This window comes from Episyrphus balteatus, chromosome 3 (assembly GCF_945859705.1).
Source record: "Episyrphus balteatus chromosome 3, idEpiBalt1.1, whole genome shotgun sequence".
Classification (NCBI taxonomy): domain Eukaryota; kingdom Metazoa; phylum Arthropoda; class Insecta; order Diptera; family Syrphidae; genus Episyrphus; species Episyrphus balteatus.
The window spans coordinates 50199860-50225424 of record NC_079136.1 but is presented as its reverse complement, the minus strand read 5'-3'; the positions used below and the strand labels follow the sequence as shown (position 1 = coordinate 50225424).

The 25565-nt window shown below is 31.0% G+C and overlaps 3 protein-coding genes across 5 annotated transcripts in view; all 3 read left to right on the top strand.

The window, feature by feature from the left end:
• The window catches only part of LOC129916685 (fibroblast growth factor receptor homolog 1-like), an 89404-nt gene that overhangs the window by 45345 nt on the left and 18494 nt on the right, over positions 1-25565 (top strand). For 2 of the 3 annotated variants that reach the window (XM_055996781.1, XM_055996782.1), the window contains exons 3-4: positions 19790-19916; positions 24275-24894. In XM_055996781.1, coding sequence (XP_055852756.1) covers positions 19790-19916; positions 24275-24894 — 747 coding nt within the window. Of the gene's footprint in view, positions 1-19789; positions 19917-24274; positions 24895-24992; positions 25220-25565 lie in introns of all 3 variants that reach the window. The other variant, XM_055996779.1, reaches the window with a different exon arrangement.
• On the top strand, positions 4226-6381 carry LOC129916694 (neprilysin-4-like). Its single transcript, XM_055996793.1, has one exon. It carries the CDS (start codon positions 4288-4290, stop codon positions 6349-6351), a length of 2064 nt encoding a protein of 687 aa, XP_055852768.1. The 5' UTR covers positions 4226-4287; the 3' UTR covers positions 6352-6381.
• LOC129916695 (neprilysin-4-like) lies at positions 10188-12806 on the top strand. Its single transcript, XM_055996794.1, has one exon. The coding sequence runs from the start codon at positions 10720-10722 to the stop codon at positions 12775-12777; it is 2058 nt and encodes a 685-aa protein (XP_055852769.1). The 5' UTR covers positions 10188-10719; the 3' UTR covers positions 12778-12806.

Genomic DNA, 25565 nt, shown 5'->3' with positions numbered 1-25565 from the left:
GAACATGCGAGCATAGATAGACGAAGCGTTGCGTTTCCGATACGTAGTCGCGGCCGGCGTCATCGTGCGTCGTCGTCATTCTCGTATCTCGTCCGTCGTCGCAAATTTGGCACTTTGGCAAACTGGCGTGCACATGTGCTATTTCCATCTAAATATTTTTTTTTTGTTATTTTCTATTTTGTTTTTTTCTTTAACTTCAACAACATTCGCAGATTTGTAACACATTTTTCTTTTCTTTGCTATAATTTTGTTTTTATCATCATCATTTCTGTACATAAGTGCGGTCCAAATTGTTTGAGAAGCTAACAGCCGGAGTGTCCAAATGAACGACACTCTTGGAGCGATCTAGGGCGCTTGGATTTTGGAGGCATTTTGTGTTACAAAGTTAAATCTAGTACTTTATTTAAAAACTAATAAATAATATCATCAAGGAAGCCTTTTGGAAGCTCATTGTGCATTTATTTAGCAGCAACATTCCAAAAGAAAACTTATCGAAATTTTAACGAAATGTTAAAGAAATTTTCTGCATTTTTTTTTTTTTTAAACTTTCAAAACAATTTTTAGCAAAATTGTGTTCAAAGGGAGCTTACCAAGAAAAAGTATACTTATTTTAAAGAAGACGTGAAGCTTCTTAATAAAAGCTGTGGTTTATGTGCTTCCAGTACCTATAGAAGCCTTATGGAAGTTACAACAAAACTTTCTTCAATTGACTCTTTTAAGCCAAAAACTGCACTTTCTGTTGTGTGTGAGATGCAATGTTTCTTAATAAAAACTATTGTAGGCTATATTCCGTGTACTTACTTTCAGAAACGAAAAGTCTTTAAGAAGTGTTAAGGAAATTGTGTTCAAGTAGCCGTTTAACATAAGCTTTCATCTTCTTTATTAATTTTTGTTTTAATATAGTTTATTGTGTGTTTTTATAACGAAACTCGAAAAGTCTTACCGAAGTTTTAACGAAACTGCCTTCAATACCTAACAAACAATTTCAATTTCGTTTCTGCAAGACCTTACATGTGAAAAACAAAATTTTTCATTGGGTACAATAAGCCAATTATGACAATTACGTTGATGAAAAAAGTCTTGTACAAAAGTCGTTGTACAAAGTCTTATCGAAGTTTTAACGAAATTTCTTTCAACCGACCTACATTTAGCCAAAGTTTCGTTTTCTTCTGGTAATGATATGAGAAGCTGCAAAGTTTCTTATTACAATCTTCTTCGAGCTAGAGGTTTTTTACTAATTACCTATATGAATTTGGAAAGCTTTATCGAAATGTTAAGGAAACTCTGTTCAACGAGCTTGTTTAAAATTTCACTACCGGAATACAGGAATCCAGAAAGTTGTATAGAAACTTTAACAAAATTTTCTGCAATCGTCCTGAAATTAATATAAATTATTTGAAGGTTTTCTATTTTAGATAGGAATCAAATATTTCATAGTGAAAAAGGCGTTGAATTCGAAAATCCGCCCCTCATTGTTTGGCCGAGAATCCCAATCGCAACTCAGCCCATGTTGTTCTGCATCTCCAATTATGATGATCACCATGATGACAACAGCGATGTTTTAGATGACGACAATTATTTGTCAACAGAAAAAAAAATAAACAAACGACAAAAAAATAAAAAGATCAACAAGATGGTTAATATAATAATCATGACATTTCATTCAAGGATCATTTCGTTTTGTAATTGGAACATAATTTACATTATTTTTCTTTCAAACTCTCTCCATTACTTACTCCCAGTGAATTTTCCTTAATTAAATTCTATTCATTCACCCCTTTTCTGAGAGAGGGTAGAAATGTGTGGATGTGTATTATTCCTGTATACATTATATCAAATGAAACTCGTGCCATTTTCCCGCTCTGATAAATTTGCTTTCGCTTTTCTGCAAGTGTCACTATAGTATCTATCTGCTGTTGACAGTCTTGAGTAGATGCCAAAATTAAGTGGATCGCCGCAAGATTGTGCAGTGGGACCACTTGTGGTTTTTCTTTCATTTTCACAGCACAATGCCTATTTAATCTGACAACAATCATGATTGCAATGTGTGTGTGTGTGCGTGTGTGTTTATAGACATCATCGTCATCATAGGGGCAAGAAAAAAAAAGGTATACACTTCAAATATTTCAAATTTCAAATAAAAATGTAGGTCTATTGTTTGTTGGAGAGAGTCTAGGAATTTTATGATATGAATAATATGCAACTCGCGTATTCTGTCAGATTTGTTATATAGTTTTGACGTTGATGCTGAATTGTGTAATGATCGTTGATATAAAATATTATAATGGTAGTAGAGTACGACGAGTACCTACAGCAAAAACCAAATGATGTGTGGTAATATTGTGGTTCATTAAAAACATGAACATACAAAAATCAGTGAAACGAAGTTGATGAAAATCCAATTGATACGCAGGCATGACGCATGAGTAAATGTTGGTACTAGAGTACACTCTGTGGGGTCTATAAATCAATTTTAATTTATTTTTTAAGAGAAATGGCATTTTTGATACTAGATATTATGTGCAAGTATATAGATATATAGAGAATTTGAAGGAAAATCGCACCGCCAAAGGAGTGTGCGTTGAGGTTCAATTGTGTGGAACGTAATTTGTTTCACGACTTCTTAGCTTATAGTAGGTATATGCAAGAGATTGTGAAGAGATTTGCGTAGATAATTGAATCTTTTATAAATCTAATGCAAGGAGATTGCAGCTGTGCAGGTTTGTATGTGCGTGTATTTTGATGAAGTAGGTTCGTGGAATTAGAAGAACATTGTTGACGAATTAATGGTTCGATGCGTTTAACATTTGAGCCTAAGACCTTTTTTTTATTAAGAACGCTCTTTGACATTAAGAGTGCCGTTGAAAAACTTATATCTCGTAACTTTTTCACGGAAAAAAATAGTAGAATTCAATAGTAGGTACCTACTACCTATGTACTTTTACTTTTTTTCTGAAACATTGAAGTAAGTTGTACCTATTGCACCCCACACGCCGCCATCTTGTGGCGAATTCTTAAGAAAACTTCTACGAGCTCACTTATGTTTTTTTGTTTAAGAAGAAAAAATTCGTTTCTAAATATATACAGATTCGTTATTCAAATAATGTATAGAAACTAAAATTAAGGTTTCCATTAAATATTCGTTCTTGTTGATTCTCATGAATCAGTATGACCAAAATGAATTTATACATTTTTTTTTTTATTTTTTATGACAACTATGTGATACCCAAATATTTTTCGTGGTATTTATTTCAGATTTTTTGGTGCATCACTCATGTGAAGCGTTCAGAAAAATAATAAGTAGATACGTCAAGTCCATTTGAAATTTGTGCATAATTTTGAACTTTGAGAAGCTTTTTCTCAGCGTCTAAAGGAACTTTTGAAATAAATGTTTCACAGACCAATAGCTCCATAACTCCAGAACTTGTTTCTTTCATTCTATTCGATATAAAACGAAACCCTTAATTTTTAAGACCTTAAATCATTCAACTTATAGAGAAGTGGACTTGACATTGACTCTGAACGCCTCATGTATTTATACCTTTTACATCAAAAACTGATCCTCAAAAATGTTGGTTATATTTTATTTGTTTAAAAAATGACCTTTGTATTTTTTGTACTCAATAATGCTTCATAATTTACGAAGACCAAGTACAAAAGACTCAGTCGTTACTAAAGTTTATTTCTCTCAAACCACACAGGAATACAAATTAAATTGTACCAAGCTAATTATTATGTTTGCACGAATTTATTGATTCGAGTCAAACTGTTACCACAATATTAACACACACAAACTCTTTAGTTTGTTTATTGCAAGTTTCCTATTTGTATAATTTGTTTTGTTTAAATTTCACAATATTGATTGACATTAATTAAGAACTCAGCTATAGAATAAAATTCTTGGAGGTCAATTGAGGACAATATAGAAAAGCGAATAACATGCCAATTATTGGAAATTAATTTCTCAATAAAAAAAATGTAATTGGACAGTCTACTCTTATGTGTTTTTTTCAAGACCATATCAAAGCAGATGGGTTCTTTATTATCATTTTGTTTAGTACCATATCAGTAGTTGTTGATTTGTCAAATAAGTTTGTTATAGAAAAAAGGTCAACACTTCTTATCTTTTTTTCGTGCAAAATATAAAAATTATGCTAACCAAGGTTATCATAAAAAAGCTCAAAACAAACGAAAATATTAAAGCAAAAGTTCTTAGATTCAACTAATATAATAAACATTCGAATCTTATTTTGCTTTCAAGTCGGTTGAATTCGCAAAGTCTAAAAAATGAAACTTTCTCCAAAGATTTTTCTATTAATTCTAATTTACTATGAATCAACAATATTAAGTTTTGCCGGTCCTGCGATCAAAAATGAAAGTCCTAATGACGTGTTTCGTTCATTATACTCAAAACGAATGAAGTCTTTCATGAATATTTCGATGGATCCCTGTGATGATTTCTACGAATACGCATGTGGAAACTATCCAAATGTCATTGAAGATATCGAACTAACTCGAAAGCAGAACAGTCTCTATGATTTAACTCATTCCATGGACAAAATTATCGATGTAATTCTTCAGAAAAAACGTCAACCGAACGAGAAGTATTTCGAAGAATTACAGAAGGTTAAACAATTTGTGGAAGTCTGTGACAGTGCTGATCTTTTCCCACTAAAACCAAATGAAGAATATATAAAAACTATCAAGAATATTGGAGGATTTCCTGCTGTGGATCCTGCCTGGAATGCCTCGACATTCAATTGGTTCAATATGACTTCACATTTGCTTCGATATGGTGTTATTGGTTTCGTCAAGGAAGACATCTTTATGAGATATCCCTTTGCACCGTTATTCGAAATTGGCAAATTCGGTTTTGGATTTGATGTCTATTCAGATAATATTGAAACAAATGAATCTTTAGGGTATGTACACAATGTTGCAATGATGAAGAGACTTCTCAAAATCTATGGAGTTGTAGGTTCAACAGCTGACAAAGTGATTGAAGAAATTATTAATTTTTGGAGAGAAGCTTTACCTTTTCAAAATAAAGCTAAAGATGGCTGTAATGAATTTGAAGAAGATGAATCAGAAAAAGAACAAAAGTTCCCTCAATGGAATTCTTTAATTGAAATTGCTTGGGACTTACAGAATTACTCAGAAACGGATGTAGCCCCCTGTCCTTGTGATTTCTATTTCAATCAGCTTAATGTAATGGCTAATAAGAGTTCCAAAGCTTTTGCTAATTATATGGCTTTGAAATTTCTCTACGAAATGCATCCTCAAGTAAAATCTGTTAATCATCAACATCAGCATTGTTTGACACAAGTTAAACATGGAATTCCAATGGTTTTAACATATTTCTACATCAAAGAACATTTTAATAAGGAAACTCTTCAAGAAGTCGAAGAAATGATTGAAGAAATTGTTAAAAGCTTTACAGCTATTGTGGTTAATACTGATTGGTTGGATGAACAAACTCGATTTGGAACACAAGATGTTTTGAAAATCCTTAAATCTACTATTGGTCAGGTGGTAGATCCCATTTCTGACATTTACATTAAAGAAACAAAGAAACTCAACCTTACCAACAATTATGCTTTGAACAATCTAGAACTGAATAGGTTCAAAGTGGATATAAGTCACTATGTCTACTTACATTCTGATAAAATCGATAATGCAGTACCATTTGATATTTTAACAGCCATCTTGCCAAATGCGTTCTATGATATTACCGAAAACTCCATAAATGTTTTAGCAGGCATACTTTTTCCACCGATTTATCATCAATCTTTTCCGAAATCTATGAAATATGGTGGTCTTGGATTCATTATTGGTCATGAAGTTGTTCATAGTTTGGATCCGAGAGGTAAATGGGGAGAAAAACATTTCAAGAGTATCCATGCTTGGACAGGAAAATCAAGATCGGCAATGAAGAATAATTCAGCATGTTTCATTGATCATCATAGTAATTTTACTGTTCCAGAACTTAACATTAAGCTCGATGGTAAGGAATCTTTGACAGAGACTGTTTGTGATAGTGGTGGCTTGAGAGGATCTTTGACTGCATTGCGAAATGTTTTAAAGGCAGTAGTTGGAAATAAGACGGAAGAGGCAATGGAATCAATGCCAGGGTTAAATCTATCCCCGGATCAGACATTTTTCCTGAACTTTGCTCAAGTTTATTGCGCCAAATATGAACCAAGGCATTTTTGGAGTGAATTGTATGCTGGATATCCAATGGATAAATATCGTGTTGTGTTGCCTTTGCAAAATTTTGACGAATTCTCTAAAGTATTCAATTGTCCTTTGGGAAGTGCAATGAATCCGGAGAAAAAATGCCGCATGTGGTGATAAGATAATAAATATAAATCTTCAGCTTAACTTTTTTGTTTTTGTATTTCATTTGAAGTGTGGAAAAAATAGGATAAACTACGAAAAGCCTACAGCTTGTCTACTAATACTTATTTACATGGTTGGATTTTGGGAGAACAGGGTTCCTTATACCTTTTGTATGAAAATGAGGATATCGAAGCTTTTCGTAAAGTTCCAAAGACCTCGGGGAGAGGTAAAGCTACAATAAAAATATCTGGGACTTATTTATTTGATATCAGCAGATGATAAACTTATTAAATATGTATTTGATAGTTTGAAGAAAATTTTTTTTTCGACTGTTTAGAAAAAAAGCATTTTAAAATATTCAAATCTGCCTTGCAGAATGCATGCCACTAATGAAATAACTGGGATCCAAATACATATTTGTAATCGTGGTATTTTTCTGATTTTTTGGTGTATCACTCATGTGTTTATATCGTCGACGTCAAAAACTGATTTTTCTATTTTTTTTTTTTTTATTCGATTTGTCGGTTGAGGACAATATAGGAAAGCGAATAACATGTCAATTATTGAAAATTAATTTCATAATAAAAAACGTAATTGGACAGTATACTCGTTTGTGTTTTTTTCAAAACCATCAAACCAGATGGTTTCTGGTTTTTTGTTATCATTTTAAATAGTTTCATATCAGTAGTTTTTGATTTGTCAAATAAGTTTGTTATAGAAAAAGGTCAAAAATTCTAATCTATTTTCCGTGCAAAATATAAAAAATTATGCTAACCAAGGTTATCATAAGAAAGCACACAACAAACGAAAATGTTAAAGCAAAAGTTCTTAGATTCAACTAATATAATAAACATTCGAATCTTATTTTGCTTTCAAGTCGGTTGAATTCGCAAAGTCTAAAAAATGAAACTTTCTCCAAAGATTTTTCTATTAATTCTAATTTACTATGAATCAACAATATTAAGTTTTGCCGGTCCTGCGCTCAAAAATGAAAGTCCTATTGATGTGTTTCGTGAATCATACTCAAAACGAATGAAGTCTTTCATGAATATTTCGATGGATCCCTGTGATGATTTTTACGAATATGCATGTGGAAACTATCCAAATGTCATTGAAGACATCGAACTAACTCGTAAACAGAATAGTGTCTATGATATATCCCATTCCGTGGACAAAATTATCGATGAAATTCTTCAGAAGAAACGTCAACCGAACGAAAAGTATTACGAAGAATTGCAAAAGGTTAAACAATTTGTGGAAATCTGTGACAGCGCTGATCTTTTCCCACTGAAACCAAGTGAAGAATATCTACAAATTATTAAGGACATAGGAGGATTTCCTGCCGTGGATCCAACATGGAATGCCTCAGCTTTCAATTGGTTCAACATGACTTCACATCTTGTTCGATATGATGTGACTGGTTTCGTCAAAGAAGACATTCTTATGAGGTATCCATTTCCACCGTCATTCGAAATTGGCACATTCGGTTTCGGATTTGATGTCTATTGGGAAAATATTAAGAAAAATGAATCTTTAGGGTATGTTCATAATGTTGCAATGATGAAGAGACTTCTTAAAATCTACGGAGTTGTTGGTTCAACAGCTGACAATGTAATTGAAGAAATTATTGATTTGTGGAGAGAAGTTTTTGTTTTTCGAAACAAACTTATAGATGGATACGTTTTATTTGAAGAAGATGAATCAGAAATAGATAAAAGGTTCTCTCAATGGAATTCTATTTTTAAAATTGCTTGGAATACTTCAGAAACGGATATAGCTCCTTGTCCTTTTGATTTCTATTTCAATCACCTCAACGAAATGGCCAGTAAGAGTTCTAAGGCTTTTGCTAATTACATGGCTTTGAAATTTCTTTACGAAATGCATCCTCAAGTAAAATCTTTTAAACATCAACATCAGCATTGTTTGACACAAGTTAAACATGGAATGCCAATGGTTTTGACATATTTTTACATCAAAGAACATTTTAATAAGGAAACTCTACAAGAAGTCGATGAAATGATTAAGGAAATTGTAAACAGTTTTACAACTATTGTGGAAAATACTGATTGGTTGGATGAACAAACTCGATTTGGGATACAAGATGTTTTAAAAATGCTTAAATCCACCATTGCACATAGGGGTATTTACCAATTTTACGCGGACAAAATTATTTTTCCGGTTTATCTTCATCAACAAGGTAAAAGCTTGTATTTAGTACTGGAATAAAGTGTTTTAAGTGTTAATTTCAATGAAAATATTTTTCTTCCTAAACCACTATTTGATCAAACAAAAAAGTGTCAAGAATGGATCCCAATGGTTTGTTAGAACTCTTATAAATGGAGTTCTATTAATGGTATCGCCAAGATAAAGGTCTTAAAATTTAGGAAAAATCATAAGGATTCAGGTTCTGTAATTCAAAAAGTTGAATCTTTAAAAAAACTTAAAATATGGATGCTGAATGCAGGGTAACCATTTTTTAAAACATAAAACCTTTAAGAAGGGCAAATGTGTCGAAGTTGCACTTAGTTGCACTTATTTTTTACAGATTCAATTAGATAAGAGTTTGACCTTTAGAAAACATTAAATTTTATCACACAATAATGTGAAATTGTATAACTTATCTCCTTACCAACACAGAAATTTACTTTTTTTACGATTAATTTATATTAAGATTCAACATATCACTTTTTTATTTATAAAGTAATACAACATTTAGATACAACATCTAGTAGACAGTTTCGTATCTCCTTATCAATATTCCATAAAAACTTTTTTTCTAAATCCACTTAAAAAAAAAGTACTTACTTAAGCACAGTCGCTTAATTACAAAAAAAAATTAATTTTATCTTTGGGCTGAAAACCTTGAACTCTAGACCGCTGCTGTTAGTCACCTTAAGTGATAATCAATTTTAAAACTATAAGAAAATGCTAAGCAAGTTATCTACTTTTATCAGGAAGTTAATTTTTTACATTTGGATCAGTTTAAAATTTCGAGTTTTTTCCTTCTAAATTGACTAAATACCCCTATGTGCATTGGTCAGGTGATAGATCCCATTTCTGATACCTACATCATGGAAACAAAGAAACTCAATCTTACCACAAATTATGCTTTAAACAATCTAGAACTGACTAAATTCAAAGTCGACTTAAGTCACTATGTTTACTTACATTCGGATAAAATCGATAATGCAGTACCATTTGAAATATTAACAGCTATCTTGCCAAATGCGTTGTATGATATTACCGAACACTCGATGAAGGTATTAGCAGGAATACTTTTTCCACCGATTTATCATCAATCTTTTCCAAAATCTATGAAATATGGTGGTCTTGGGTTCATTATTGGTCATGAAGTTGTTCATAGTTTGGATCCGAGAGGTAAATGGGAAAGAAAACATTTCAAGAATATGCAAATTTGGACCGAAAACTCAAGATCGGCAATGAAAAATAATTCAGCATGTTTCATTGAGCACCATAGTAAATTTACTGTTCCAGAACTTAAGATTAAGCTCGATGGCAAAGAGTCTTTAACAGAGACTGTTTGTGATAGTGGAGGCTTGAGAGGATCTTTGAATGCATTTCGAAATGTTGGAAATCAGAAAGAGGAGATGGAATCAATGCCAGGATTAAATCTATCACCGGATCAAACGTTTTTCTTAAACTTTGCTCAAGTTTATTGCGCCAAATATGAACCAAGGCATTATTGGAATGAATTGTATGCTGGATATCCAATGGATAAATATCGTGTTATATTGCCATTGCAAAACTTTGACGAATTTTCTAAAGTTTTCAATTGCCCATTGGGCAGTAATATGAATCCGGAGAAGAAATGCCGAATGTGGTAAACATATAGTAAAAATAAATCGTTAGCTTAACTTTTGTGTTTTTTTTTTCATTTGAAGCGTGAGGTGAACTTCGAACTGCACTTATCTTAGTTGAAATATACAGTTTAGTGAATTAAAGAACATAGGTAGTCTATTTGTGATGAATAAATTATTATTTTTTACTACTTTTAAATCGATTGAACCACTTTAAAATAACTAAAAACAATCGTTTGTTATAGTTTACAATATAAAATATTTACTCAGCTCATTGCTATTATCAGTTTTTCAGTCTTTTTAGACGAAGGCAGATGGGATCTTCATTATCATCTCATTTCACCCATATCAGTAGTTGTTTGTTTGTCAAATATGTTTGTTAGAGAAGACAAAAATTCACGTTCAAAGAAAATATTATCTTACTCTTCTAACCGAGGTTATCACAAAAAATAACTATAGCAAAACAAACTTTTATTATTTTGAAGCAGTAGTTTTTAGAGTGAATTGAAGCAGTTCCATCTTATTTTGTAAACAAGTCGGTTGAACTCGCAAAGTCTAAGAAATGAAACTTTCTTCAAAGATTTTTCTATTAATTCTTATTTATTATGAATTGTCGAGTTTAACTTTTACATTTCCTACAGTCGAAAAAGAAAGTCTTTATGGTCAAGACTTGCATTCTGAAGAGTTTCGGGTGTTGTATTCAAAACGAATGAAATCATTCATGAATACTTCAATTGATCCCTGTGATGATTTCTACGAATACGCTTGTGGAAACTATCCAAATGTTATTGAAGACATTGAGCTAACTCATAAGCATGGCAGTTTTTATGATGTATTTCATTCCATGGACAAATATATCGATGAAATTCTTCAGAAGAAACGTCAACCAAACGAGAAGTATTACGGAGAATTGCAAAAGGTCAAACAATTTGTGGAAATCTGTGACAGTGCTGATCTTTTCCCATTCAAACCAAGTGAAGAATATCTAAGTATTATCAAGGACATTGGAGGATTTCCTGCTGTGGATCCAACCTGGAATGTCTCAGCATTCAATTGGTTCAATATGACTTCACATCTGGTTCGATATGGTGTTATTGGTTTCGTTAAGGAAGATATCTTTATGAAATATCCCTATCCACCGATTTACAAAATTGGGAACTTCGGTTTTGGTTTTGATGTTTATTTGGAAAACATTGAAACAAATGAGTCTTTAGGGTATGTACACAATGTTGCAATGATGAAAAGACTTCTCAAAATCTACGGAGTTGTTGGTTCAACAGCTGACAAAGTGATTGAAGAAATTATTGATTTTTGGAGAGAAGCTTTGGTCGTACAAAACAAAACCAAAGACAATAATTATATTGAATTTGAAGAAAATTTCTCTCAATGGAATTCTTTGATCGAGATTGGTTGGAACTTACAGAATTATTCAGAAAAAGATTTCGCTCCATGTCCTTGTGGAATGTATTTCAATCAACTTAATTTAATGGCCAATAAGAGTTCTAAAGCTTTTGCAAATTATATGGCTTTGAAATTTCTTTACAAAATGTATCCTCAAGTAAAATCTGTTGAGCATCAACATCAGCATTGTTTGACAAAAGTCAAATATGGAATGCCAATGGTTTTGACATATTTCTACATTCAAGAACATTTTAGCAATGAAACACTTCAAGAAGTCGAAGAAATTATAACAGAAATTGTTAAAAGCTTTACAATAATAGTGGAAAATACTGATTGGTTGGATGAAAAAAATCGTTTTGATATAAAAGAAGTTCTGAAATCCATTAAATCATCTATTGGGCAAGCAGTTGATCCGATCTCTGATACTTACATTATGGAAACAAAGAAACTCAATTTTACCAACAATTATTGTCTCAACAATCTAGAACTGAGTAAATTCAAAATCGACATAAGTCGTTATGGCTTCTTACATTCCGATATAATGGAAAAAGCACTACCTCTTCACATGTTAACAGCCATCTTGCCAAATGCATTCTACGATAATACTAAACACTCGATATATTTATTAGCAGGCATACTTTTTCCACCAATTTATCATCGATCTTTTCCAAAATCTATGAAATACGGTGGCCTTGGGGTTATTATTGGACATGAAATTGTTCACAGTCTTCATCCGAAATATTTTAAGAAAATCCATCCTTGGGCAGAAAATTCGATAGTAGCAATGAAGAATAAATCTGTATGTTTCATTGAGCATCTTAGTAATATGACTGTTCCAGAACTTAACATAAAGTTCGATGGTATAAAGTGTTTGCAAGAGACTGTTTGCGATAGTGGTGGCTTGAGAGGATCTTTGACTGCCTTTCGTCAAAGTGTTTTAAATGCAGCATTTGAAAATAAGATGAAAGACAGCGAAGCAATAGAAATAATGCCAGCAGGATTAAATCTTTCTCAGGATCAGACATTTTTCTTGAACTTTGCTCAAGTTCAATGTGCCAAATACGAACCAAGACATTATTGGAATGAATTAAATGTTCGACATCCGATGGCTAAGTATCGTGTTATATTGCCATTGCAAAATTTTGACGAATTTTCTAAAGTCTTTAATTGTTCATTGGGAAGTGCAATGAATCCGGAGAAAAAATGCCGCATGTGGTGAAAAGTTATAAAAGTAATTCTTGAACTGAACTGTTTTTGTTTTTTTTTTTTATTTCGTTTGAAGCGTGAAAAAAATAAGTTAAACTTCAAACTCTCGTTTGTGGAAGCTTATTGCATATTTGTCAATTTTCATAAAATTTGGTGGAAATATACATTTTGGTCTTCTAAAGAACCACGGAAAATGGATTGAGTTTGTTTTTTATTATTATAGATTTTTGACAGAATTAATATCTCTTTTTTAACCAAGTAAGTACTTTTTTGTATTTTCTATGTTGTGATTACGAAAATTGCTAAATTTTACATCGTTTCCTGATTCACATGTTCTTTTTTTCCTTTCTTTTAATTAGGGACTGTCCATTTTTCAATTTTTACAGTATCACGTTTCTTTTTTTGAGATTTCATGTAACCCACGTAGGAGATTTTATTACCGAAATTGTTATGTTATCCCATAATAATCCATTGAACGATGAAAAAAATATTCATATTCTTGCTTGAGAATAATTAATATTGTATTTTCCCATAAAGGAAATGAATACTAATTAAGAAAAAGAACAACCACTATTGGACAACCTATACAAGCTATATACTACAACAACTTACTTACTTACAGCCCTTACAAAGGTTTTCCTTTTGTGTGCACTTTGAGTTCGATTTCATTCCGAATGAACACCACCATATCACCGGAAATACTTGGAAGAGTAAAGAAAAACCATTTGTGAATATGAAAACATATGAAAATTTATATTTTGCTTTTTCTTCTTTTTGTCTTTCGTTCGTCAATTTATTTAAAAAAAAAAAACTAAAAGAAATAATATTGATAATTGGGAACAGGAAGGAAAGTTAAATTGTCATTGTGTCTTGAATTTCGATTACTTCTTTTTGTTGTACTTACATTATACTTAATAAAAAGGGTCACTCTTCTTCATTGGTTTTGAAATGTTTGATATTAAAATGTTGCCTTTGGATAAGAGAATTATTATAGGCATAATTTTTGTTGAGCATTGTATGAAGAGTATAAAAAAAATACCTTTATATTCGTCGTTCAAAAAAAGCACGCAACCTTATTTCATTTATTAATGTACATTTCAAGAAAAAAAATTGTAAAAATTGTTGAAGATGGAGTTTTCGTTCGGATAAAGCCAGAAGTTGAAAAAACCGGGTTAATGATGTTTTTCGAAAAAAAAACATTATTGTTGAAAAATAACACTTCAATTTTTATTTCAAAAAATTTTAGGACAAGTTTTTGAGAAATTTTTTCTTTAAATTTTGGTGATTAATGATAAAGATTTTTCTTTTTTGATTTACAGGTACAACACAGTTTTATGAGTTTTAAACAATTGGTTTATCGGTTCTAATTTTCATTTTTTAGATTTCAATAATTCAGATGACATTGTGAAGTTGGTCTAGTTAATTCTTTTTAAGGTTTTACTTTTTAAAAGAAAGAAACAATGAAAATATGATAGAAAGTAGAAATTAAGAACAGTTAGAAAGTTTTCACCCTTTTTTTTAGTTCTTAAACAATCTTTTACCCAATCGCATAGTTAATTTAATTAATGTAAAAGCAAAATTTTTAAATTATTGCTGAGCGAAAATGCAATTCCGATCTGAAAATTTTAAAGGTTTATTTTAAAACAATTTACTTTGATGCTTAATACTATTGAAACAAACAAGAATTTGCTGCTAGGAACGTTATTAAGAAACAATCCAGAAAGAACCCTGAAACAAATATGTCGTTCAAATGTCAGAAATTTTTTTATAGGTAGAGTATCTTATGTTTTAAAAATATCCAGTTTGCAGCTTAACCTTCTTAAAAGTATATTTAAGGTATTTAATGATCCCAAAAAAACTATAGGAACTGAAAAATTTCGTTTTAAATTTGTATAATATTTTTGTTCTAATTGTTTTGAGTGAACCAAAAAAAAAGTCTTCTAGAAACCTTAAATATAGGAAACTTTGTAGCTTGTTTCATATTAAATGATATAAAAAGAAGGTCATAATTAATGTTCTATAAGAATACACATGGATACTTTACTAGGTACTTCTATTATATTTAACATTATTTCTGGTATATTTTACTTTTTTTCTGGTATATTTAACTATATTATGATTAATTATTATACCGGAAGTAAAGCTATCTCTGGCGTTATGATTTTTCGGTGTAGGTTCAGAAACTATTTTTCAATGTTAGCGAAATTAGTTTGTCGATTTTTTTTTACAAGACTTCATCAATAAATATTCAAGTCAATAACACAAAAATGTATCCGAAAAAATTAATATTATAGAACAAAACTTGTTATATATTTTAATTTAAGGCCTTGCCAGCTTTATAGGAGAGAAAAACGTAATTTTTCCAAATGACTTATCTTAGATGTTTCCGTTTTGAGAATTGTATTGGATTGTATTGATGATTTATCGTTTATCATTTCCCTGAAAAACAGTATACTTACATTATAATAATGTCTATGTTTACATTATAAAGACCTTGTAAAATTCATTAAACACAACATCATCTGTTTTATTCCAAAAAAAAAATTGTTTATAATTTAAAGAAAAAAATAAAATCACTTCACTGTTGTGTTTATACAAAAAAAAAAAACTCAAAAATTCCTGTTCTGTTAAATATTTTTTCACACCTTTTTCTGGCGGATTTTTCAATTATTTAGCTTCCGGCCAATCTCTACATTCAAATGTACAGTACATACCTATATAAAATATTTTTAATGAATTTTCTCACTCAATAATATTTCCATGTCGATGGCACGTTCTTTTTAAAGATTTTAATTTTCTTTTAAACTCAAAATTAAAATTAAGAAAAAAAAATGTTAATCGATGGATATCTATTAATGGCACATGTAAGCTATTTCATTAAAATTTTATTAGGTAGCTTTTTGTTGATATTTATTTGTTACAAACACAAAATGAAATCAAGTTGCAAATGGAATCATTAAAAAAAAAACTTTTAAAATAAATTGATTTTCAATTTGAAACACTAGCAGAAAATTTGTGTGGGTAACGTATACGAAGTTTTCTTTCCAAATTGATGATCAATATAATATCAAATTCAATTAGTTCAAACAAACAAGAAAATTTTACATATTTAAAAAGTACTTTATTTATTTGTGTAGATTTTAAATTCTATAGAAACACAAAAATTTTAATTTTTGAGTATATGGAAGGAAATGAGAATTTTGCAGGTCAAAATTTTGTGAACTCTGCTGGGCATTGAGCCAACAAAAATTTGTTACATTTTTTTTCTCAATAATTTCTTTGGGAAATCAATTTTAAATAAAATTAAATCGCCTGTTGAAGAAAGTATTTGAAAAACACTTTCCGACATTAGCATCCGGTTGTATGTTTACATTTTTTAAAATGCTATATTTCTATAATCTTATCGTTGAAAAATTTGCTTGGCAAAAGTTCGTGCTGGACGTAATTTTTGAATTACAGTTGAAAAAGTTTTTTTTTAGTTTTTAGTGGGTTACTTTTTCAGAACACGGTTTAAGTTTACCCTGAGTTAAACTCATAAATTTTCATCAAGAATAACTGAAAAGAATAGTTTCAAATTGGGTCTAATGAGCCTATTGGACTTTTTTGACTTCATAATTTTCTTTTGCAATCAGCGGTTCCTGAGATATTGATAGTTAAAGACAAAAAGATCCTTTTCAAAAATCGATCTCACCTTCGTGTTCGTATCGAAATTTAAAACAAAAAAAAAGTGGTATAGTTGGACAAATTTTGCCAAGTTTTAAGACCAAAAAAAAAAGAACCGCAAACATTTCGAAAAACATTTTTTTTGGAATTCAATAGGATTGAGCGGAACACAATTTTCAAGCTGAAAATTGTTTGCATCGCAAGCTTTCAAAATAGAATGTTCGAGCTTTAAAATCCTTTTTTTTTTAAATTCCAGTAGGTACGGCCATTTTTAAGTCACTTGAAAAACATTTTAACAAATTTACTAATTTTCAACATCTGTAAATAAGTCCAAATCAATTTCGTTTATAAAAGACAACAACTGTAGCGAATAAAATTCTAAGAGTGAAATCCGATTCAAAAAAATATATTGTCAAATTAAGTTCACTAGAATCTTTCTCATCATTGCTCACAAAATTAAATAAAAACAAAAAAAAATCATTCACACATGCGCACCGTATGCATATAACAACCGACCCAAAAACAAAAACTATATTTAAAAACTGATCTACTTTCGTTTATGTGTTTCCAACAATACAATGATCTGTGTCATAAAGGAGGAACACGAAACAAAAAAAAAAGAAACATTAAAAGGATTCACGCCAAGTGAAATCCTTTCTCATTAAAAACACATCCGAGACTGAGATCAGCATTCAAGAGCATCTGCAACACACATGGATGGTTTACTGTCTCATGGGGTAGACCCACCAACAACAAAAACCATAGGCAAAAGGAACCTCCGAAAATATTTCCAAAAAAAATAACATTTTGTTTCTCTAATGAAAACAACCAGATACGAGCTGTCACAAATGTCAATTGATGTTTTTTCCCAATCTGGTAAGCAGCATTTATTTTTTTTGGGGATTTTTTGTGTGTTTCTTATAATTTTCCATCATGCTGCTTTAAAAGGAGACACACAGAGTGTAATTTGAATAATAGTGTGACGGTGCACTTAGAGAAAAATATATTATATTTTGGGTTAGAAGTCAAAAGTACCTAGAGTTAGGTATTTTTTTGGAAATGAGGGTTCAATGTTGAGTGAGATTCTTAAGGGAAATTGTAATTAAAATAAGCACCTTCCGTTTATTTTTATAAAATTTGAATGAATGCATCGGAAGAGAATATTGATACTTTTTGAGTATTCCAGATGCGCCACCCTTTTATTATTATTTTTTTAGAAGAGATTTTCCATACAGCATCCGCAGGGGAGGAGCCGTGAGGATATGATAAACATTTATGGACCGTTGACATTGAATGTTATAAATTGTCACAGTATGGGAATAAATGCGCCATCAAGAGTTATTTAATGGGTAGCACCTGTAAGATATTTGGTTCTGTAGTCAGGATAATATTTAATTCCTGTGAAAAAAGCCTAATGAATTCTTTTCAAATATTTCGTATCCATTAAATTATTCCCGATTGCTTAAACTGTCTGAAAAGTCTTTTTTTTTGGGATATTCTTCAAGACCTCTATGGGCCCGAAACAGTGTCCACATGGCGTTCTCTTGAGTTCGGCCGATTTAAAATGAAAATTGAATTTTTTAAAATAAACTTTTTTGAGCGCCGAATACTCAGGTAAACTCCTTTATTATTTTCAAAACCCCTTCGTAATTTGTAATGACGTAAACATTACAAGTTATAAGCGTTAATTTTTTAATTGCGTGGATGATATCATCGCCTTTATTATTCAAAATAATTTCACACCTTTTTCACAGCCATGTGGGCTGAAAAAACTTCAGAAATACCATATATACTGAGTGTGAATACCGTATTTCACTTGACTTATGATCCAACTTGATAACTGTTTTTCTTACTCTCCTACACAATATGAATGTAATTATAAATTTTTAGCGCCAATTGCACCTTAATTTAAACAAAAAAAAATTAAATAATAAAAGAAATTAGAAGTCTATTATTTTCATTCCATAACTAACCTCAACGTCGTAAACTTTACTAAGTTAGAAGCTATCAGATATCTATTCAACATATAAAAAGTCATCGAACTTGTCTCCCCCGCGCGACTGGAAATGAACATTTTTTAAAAATATTCTTCAGTTGCTTGTTTATTGCCGATTTGTGTTGTTTGTCGCTGAATTGTCTATCCGTACCCTTTGATTGGCAAATGATTTGCAATTTTTTTCTATAATTCCTAGGCGTGGTGGATCACCTGAGTATAGAAGAGGTTCAGGTGGATATATTATAGACAACTTGGGTATGGCTTATACGCCTTTTGAAAAAATTATATTATCTTTCTATCTATAAGCCCCCGGTAAAGATATATACTCCATCGGAATACCTCTACAATTAATGACATGGCGCGAAATAACATATATGCTATATTGATTGAAGTACCTACTCGTACAATAAACAACAACAAAGTCAGAGCTCTTCAATAATACCTCTATACCTAGTGTCTTATAGGTTTTGTTGTTTTTTTTTTTCTTCTTTTTGTTGTTGTTGTGTTGTTTAACTAAAAATCCAAAGCAATTTATTGACCAAGCAATCATCTACCATTTTTAAAGCCATCCATCTATCCATCCAACGATTTGCAATTTACAATTTAAGAGCCTATAGTGTGCTGTCAAGAATTGAGCACCTACTCCCAACCAACTGCTGCTACTAACAACAACAAAAACAACAACAACAATGATCGTTCGAATTATATTCGAAGAAACTCCCGGTCAAGCTATATTGCGGGAGCAATTATATATTCCGCAGAGGATGTGTCCCAGCCCAATCCGAATCGAACATAACGAATTGAGGAAAAATGAAAATAATAAAAAAAAAACATACAACAACTTTTCATTCTTCTTTCGATTTTTTATTAATTTGCATTCGAAGACAACACTCGGGTCATATTTTTAGTACTTTCTTTATATATATTGTACTTAAGTTAATTGAGAAATGAAAGAAAGAAAATGGTGGATTCATAATTAAGTGTATTATCTTTTCCTCGTTTATTTTAAACGACAATACAATTTGAAAGGAAACAGAATATGAAGATCTTTTTCTAATATAGTACCTAAAACGTTAAGCTATATCATTTACACTGCATGACGATGAATTATTTTCATCCAAAATAAAAAAAATATTACTATTCAATTAAATTTAGAAAATTATTTTTAGTCATACGAATTCATGAGAATCAACAAGAACGAACATTTATGAAATCTTTGACTTAAGGAAATTGTATTGACTTTCAAAACGACTTTTTCTTTAATGAAAATTCATTTATTTCTAAAAACATTGTAAAGTACTGTTAGAATTATTATTAATTCAGAAATAACCAAGACTAATTTTGTTATTTTTTATTTCTATTACAGATGGCAAATCAAAAACAGAAGAAAAAGTTCCAGCTAACTCTAGAATTCAACTCAGGTGTAAATTTGAAAATCCAATTTGGTTTAAAAATGATGAAAAACTTAATACAGATATCCGAAGATCAAAAACGTAAGTTGTATTTAATTTAAAAAAAAACTTAAACTTAAAAAATTTATAAAAAAAAAAAAAAATAAACGTGATGTTTCAAAATGCATTTGAATCTAAAAATAATGTTGGTACGGAATTTTATACACTTTGTAACACTTACCCAAAAAAAAATTTTAATTCAAATTGTATACAAAAATAGGTAAACAAACTTTTATAAAAGTATCTGGGGCATCAAAAGTATAAAAGTACAATAAACACACGAGTTCGTTGTTCTTGTTCGACTATGGATAAGTGTAAAAGAATTGATTTAGATATTTAAGAGATTGAAATGCAAATGATGGATAATTTCGATCAATTGAATTCTTTAAGAATGGTTGACTCATATCGTATACAGAAGTGGATTCGATAAATGCACCTGCTTTATATTACTAACTTGTTTTGTTTTGTGGGTCATAGAATCTTTTCTTTTTTAGGTAGTTTTTCAGCTTTTAAAAAACCCGAGACTTAACCTAATTCTTGCCGCAGACGTGATTTTTACAATTTATTATTCTGGATGTTATCTTGACAGCATTCTTGGCTTGATTTTGAATCTTTTAAGAATCACCATTCAATCTACAACCACTTTTCAAGTGGTCATTTCTGTCGCTGCTTTTGCTAGGATAAAACAATATTGGCTTGATGAATTTGCCAGTTAATATCTACTTCTTTTCGGTCGGTATACCTTCTTATATTTTTCCGATGATTTGAGTAGGTACATAATAATAAGTATCGGCCAAAAGCTCGTAAAATATATTATTTTCTTTGTTTCAAGGCTTATTTACTATACTAATCGTTTAGCTTAATAGTTCCAGCTTGTCTTAATTATGCTATACCAAGGCCAAAAAGACACACAAAAATAGTGTCTCGTTCTCAAAATAACTCATAAAATATAATCCTCTATAGGCAAAATGTCACTTAAATTTCTTCTTCACTAATCACTGCCACTGTCACTGCCACCACAATGACAATGACTGAATGTGTTATATCTTTGTTTTTTTCTCGAAAATTACACACTGAATGCTTAAATGGACTTGAATCCATTTCTTTGAAGAAAAAACAACAACAACAACGAAAAAAACAAAAGAAACCATCATCCATCCACACACTGCTGCAGTGTTATTGAGTGCATTGGAAACACCAACAAAAAAACTAAATTTAAAACAAAAATACGCGTTGGTCGCGTGGTAATCCCACTTTAATCGTGTGCTCTGGCTGGCGGTTGGGTGTCCCTGAATATGCCCGATACCCGATCACCTATAGGCAATGTACCACCCTATCCCAGTTCCATATTTATTATTTTTTATATGAATCAGACATCAGCCAACAATTGCACCCAAAGAAATATGATGTTGTTGATGAGGCTGATGATGATGGTGGTGCATTTTTGAAACTTTTCCAGCCATCAGGCTGCGAGAGTATATATTTCATCGTACTAAGTATGCAAGTGTGATGAACATGGCATCAGCCAACTCTAGATAGCATCGTCATCCATATGACTTGTAACATTTAAGAGTCAAGGAGTTGTTATAGAAAGAGTATGTTAGCTATATGAAACTTCAAGAAGGAATTCCCCTTTTTAAAGATCTACATCCAGCAGATGGTTTTGTTGCTAAATGGATGCATCACACTTTGCACATCCTATTCTTGTTCCTTTTCTAATGCAATGTAACGCCATTCTTTGGCAGCAGTTTTTAATTTTTTACCCTTTCTATGTCTGGAAAACAGGAGCAACCATCAGCAAGCAGCCAGTGCAGCGGATGGAAGTTTGGCCACACCGCATATATCTGTCTGCCATAAGTTTTTTTTTTTTCATTTATAACCCTGTCTGTTTTTCTTTATTTTTACTTTTTTTTTCTTTTGTTTGGATTTTTTTTACTATCCCCAAGCCCCAACCCTTAGTATAGTTTAACGTCAACTTGACTTGTCGTCATGTGAAGTTGAATAAGAAAGAAAATAAACAAAATTTTACGACTGGGTCGAAAGTGCTAGAGTGTGCTGAATACGATTACTTTTACGATCTTACTTTTCGTTTTTGATTTTAAGCTAAAATTAGATCAACTAATATTTGTCTTCGAAAAAGAAAATCTAAATTGTTGATGATCTTAATTTTAAGCCAGCTTTTGGGAAAAGAAAATCACTCAGCTTAAAGCTGAAAAGGAGTATTTTAAATATCGAAGAAAAACTAATTTTAAGATTTAAGTCCAATACTGTACACGTTTGATGTCCTCGATGTTGTGATGTGATATTATGAATCCAATATGCACCACAAGTTCCACCAGTGGAAGCTTTGAACTAGTTCTCAGAATATTGATTAATATAGAAAATCTTGCATAGCTTAAAAGTAGTAGGTAACGCAAGAATATAACTCGTAAAATTAGCTCCCCTATTTAAGCGCTTTGCAATGGACTTATTGACCCGTTTAAACTTAGCATGACAACTTTTGAAAAGTTAACTTTTTTTGGCTCAGTAATTTCCATGTTTATGCCGTGAAGTAAAAAAAAATTGCCGCGCGCTTATTTTGGTCAGAATCGGTCCACAAAGGCTTGTCATGTTAACTTTATATAAAGTTAACATGACAACTTTTAATTTTTGATAAATTTCAATTGCCGTAATTATGCCGTGAAATCGAAAATAATATATCTTTTTTGGTTTTCTCAAAAAAAAAATAAAATCTATTTTTTGTTAAACCTATTCTATATAAAGTTAGCATGACACAACCTGTATTTCTTAAATCGTTGCTCAATATTAAAATTTTTTTAGTCAATTAATTATCGCATTGGGTTAATATAAAAACTGCAAACTCAAAAAAATTGCCGCCCTTTTGGTTTTTTCAAAAAAAAAACTTTTAACAGTTTCCTCTCTCATTCGACTAAAAAATATGTCGAAAAATTTTCCGGATTCCGGTTATAAATCAAAAACAGCTTTTATAGTACCTCTAAAATGCTAAAACTCTTTTAATAGTCTATGACCTAAACAGTTTTACTCAAAGTTGGGGACAGCCAAACTTCAAACAATACGCATAAAGCGCTTCTGATCTTCAAATTGACCGATTTTGAGTCGGAAAAGTAAAATTTTCAAAAAAGACGCAATTTGTTTTTGAAATCAATTATCGTTTAATTTAATATTTAATAAGTACAATAGTGGAAGTACAGATTAGCTCGATGCCACCAATTGTTTAATTTAAGAAACGGTTGGAAAATATATTTTAAGTTAAAGAAGTCTCTCAAAAATGCTTATAACAAAATCATAATTTTGCCTAAAGAATTCAATTTCAATTTTACATGTTGTTGTTGGAAAACAAATTAAAAATTTTTAGAAGAAGTAAAAATAATTCATTAATTAGAAAAATGCATCAATTATATTTCTTTATGATAAGAAATAAAAAATCATTTCAAATCTAGCAACATTCCTCAAAATCTCTACCTGCATCAAAAAATTTCTATAAAAACATTTAATACATAAATCTTATTCTAAAATAGTTTCTCGTTCACGTAATAAATGTTTTTTTTTTTTTTGGTTTAAAATTTTATTACTTTGACATCATGTCTAATAGCTTTTAAAAACAATTTAATGTCCCCATAAAAAAAAAAAAACTTATTCCAAAAATAAACCGCCTGTCTGGTATAATTTGTCACAAAAGTTCAAACACAATTTTCCTATATCTTTACGATTAAACATGAACCTGTTGTTGTTTTATGATTCAATTTTAGCTTCCTCCAACACCAACTAACCTAACAGCAAAAAACAGCAACTTCATAAAAATCGTTTAATGAACTCTCTCTCCCTTTGTGCGTGCGCAAGTATCTTTTGAATTTTCGAAAACCATCAAAACATTAGACTTTTCTTCTGTAAACGTTTACATCTTCTTTCTAACATCAATGATACGAGTGAAGTTCTTAAAACTGTTTTCGAATGTTGCCCATATACGAACCTATACGCACTCACTTTTTATGGCCTAACAAAACTCTCCCCCTTATAACACCCAACAATCTGATCTCTTCTAATGATCTCCAGAGAATTTTCTAATAAGTTCAATTTTCCACCGATAATATTGCTTGTGGCAATATTCGTGGAAAATACTCAGCACCTCGTCTTGGCTAGTGTTTAAATTTGGCCTTTTTATTTTCTGTAAAAACTAAGTAAAAAACAACATCTGGGCCACATCGTGCAACGAGTACATAACTAGTCCTTTAGATGGAGTAGAATTTACTTAGTTTATACTGTGTGCTATCTATTTTTAACCTCACGCTTCCTATAAACAAAAAGTGTTGAAGTTGAAAACGGTTCTTTCGAAAACAACAAAATAACACTTTTTTTTCTTTTATTTTCTCTCATTTTAGATTGAAATTTGAAAAAATCAAAAAGACCGATGCCGGCATCTATTCGTGTCGTTCTGACACAGATGGATCTTGGGCGAATTTGACATTGAGTGTATCACCTGCCGGCGAGATGAAAGCTGATTTCGCTGGAAATATGCAATCATTTTCTCAGGTTTCCCAAGTTGCAGCGGAAGTTGCTGAAGCTTTGGTGGGAAATTCAAATACAACTACTACTGATACTGATCATCAGCATCATCGTGACAAATCTTCAGATGATTATGTTGACAAGGAACTTGAAGAAAATGCTGATACTGATCAGGATGATAATAATCACCATACCGAAGATGGACATCCACAGGAATATGCTCCAAGATTCAAACCAAAAACAGTTCTACCGAAATACTTACCAAAACCTTCGGGAAGTTTTATCAAGCTTAATTGTGCAGTTTATGGGGTTCCAACACCAAATATAACTTGGACGAAAAATGAGAAACCAATCTCAAGAAGTATGGGAAAGGTTGTCTACAAAAAATGGGGTATTCAAATGGAAGATTCGATACCGGAAGATTCTGGAAATTATACGTGTCTTGTTTGTAATATTCATGGCTGCACTGAACACACAACAAGATTGTATATTCAAGGTAAGTTTCTAAACTTTTTTCAATACTATTTTTTAACTAGACTAAGAACTTTTCAAAACATTTGAGCCTCGTTTAATCTAAATTCAAAATAACTTCAGATCGTTTACGAGCACGACCAATTATAAATGAAGGCTATCCACATAATCAAACTGTTTTGGAAAACAGTACAGTTTATATGGAATGTAAGGTTCTGTCAGATTTAGAACCACACATTAAATGGGTCACATATTTGTCTCAGAATGAATCGATTGATGAATTGCAGGATTTCTTGCGAAGTTTTGCTGCGCAAAACTATACACCACATCCATTGATTCGACAGTTGAAGGTATAAGATCTTTCCAAATGGGTTTTATCTGTTTTTGGTGGAAGGCTCAAATCTGATGGTGAAAGAAAATTTGGTTGAGGATGTGTTTCTTTTTCAATTTAATTCACTTTTGGTGTTGGTATATTTTTGTTTTATTTTTATAATTTTATTTTTTCAGCAGTTCCAGTTCTCAGAATGAAAGATTTTTAAAAATACGAATTAAAGAACATTTTTTAAGTCTTAGAAAACTGCAAACTTTGATTACATTGAACAAGACCTTATTAATGATATTACGCTTTCCAAATGCTTAAAGATTTTTCAAAGTTGACAATGTATATAAGCAATCCTAATGATATTGATTATGATG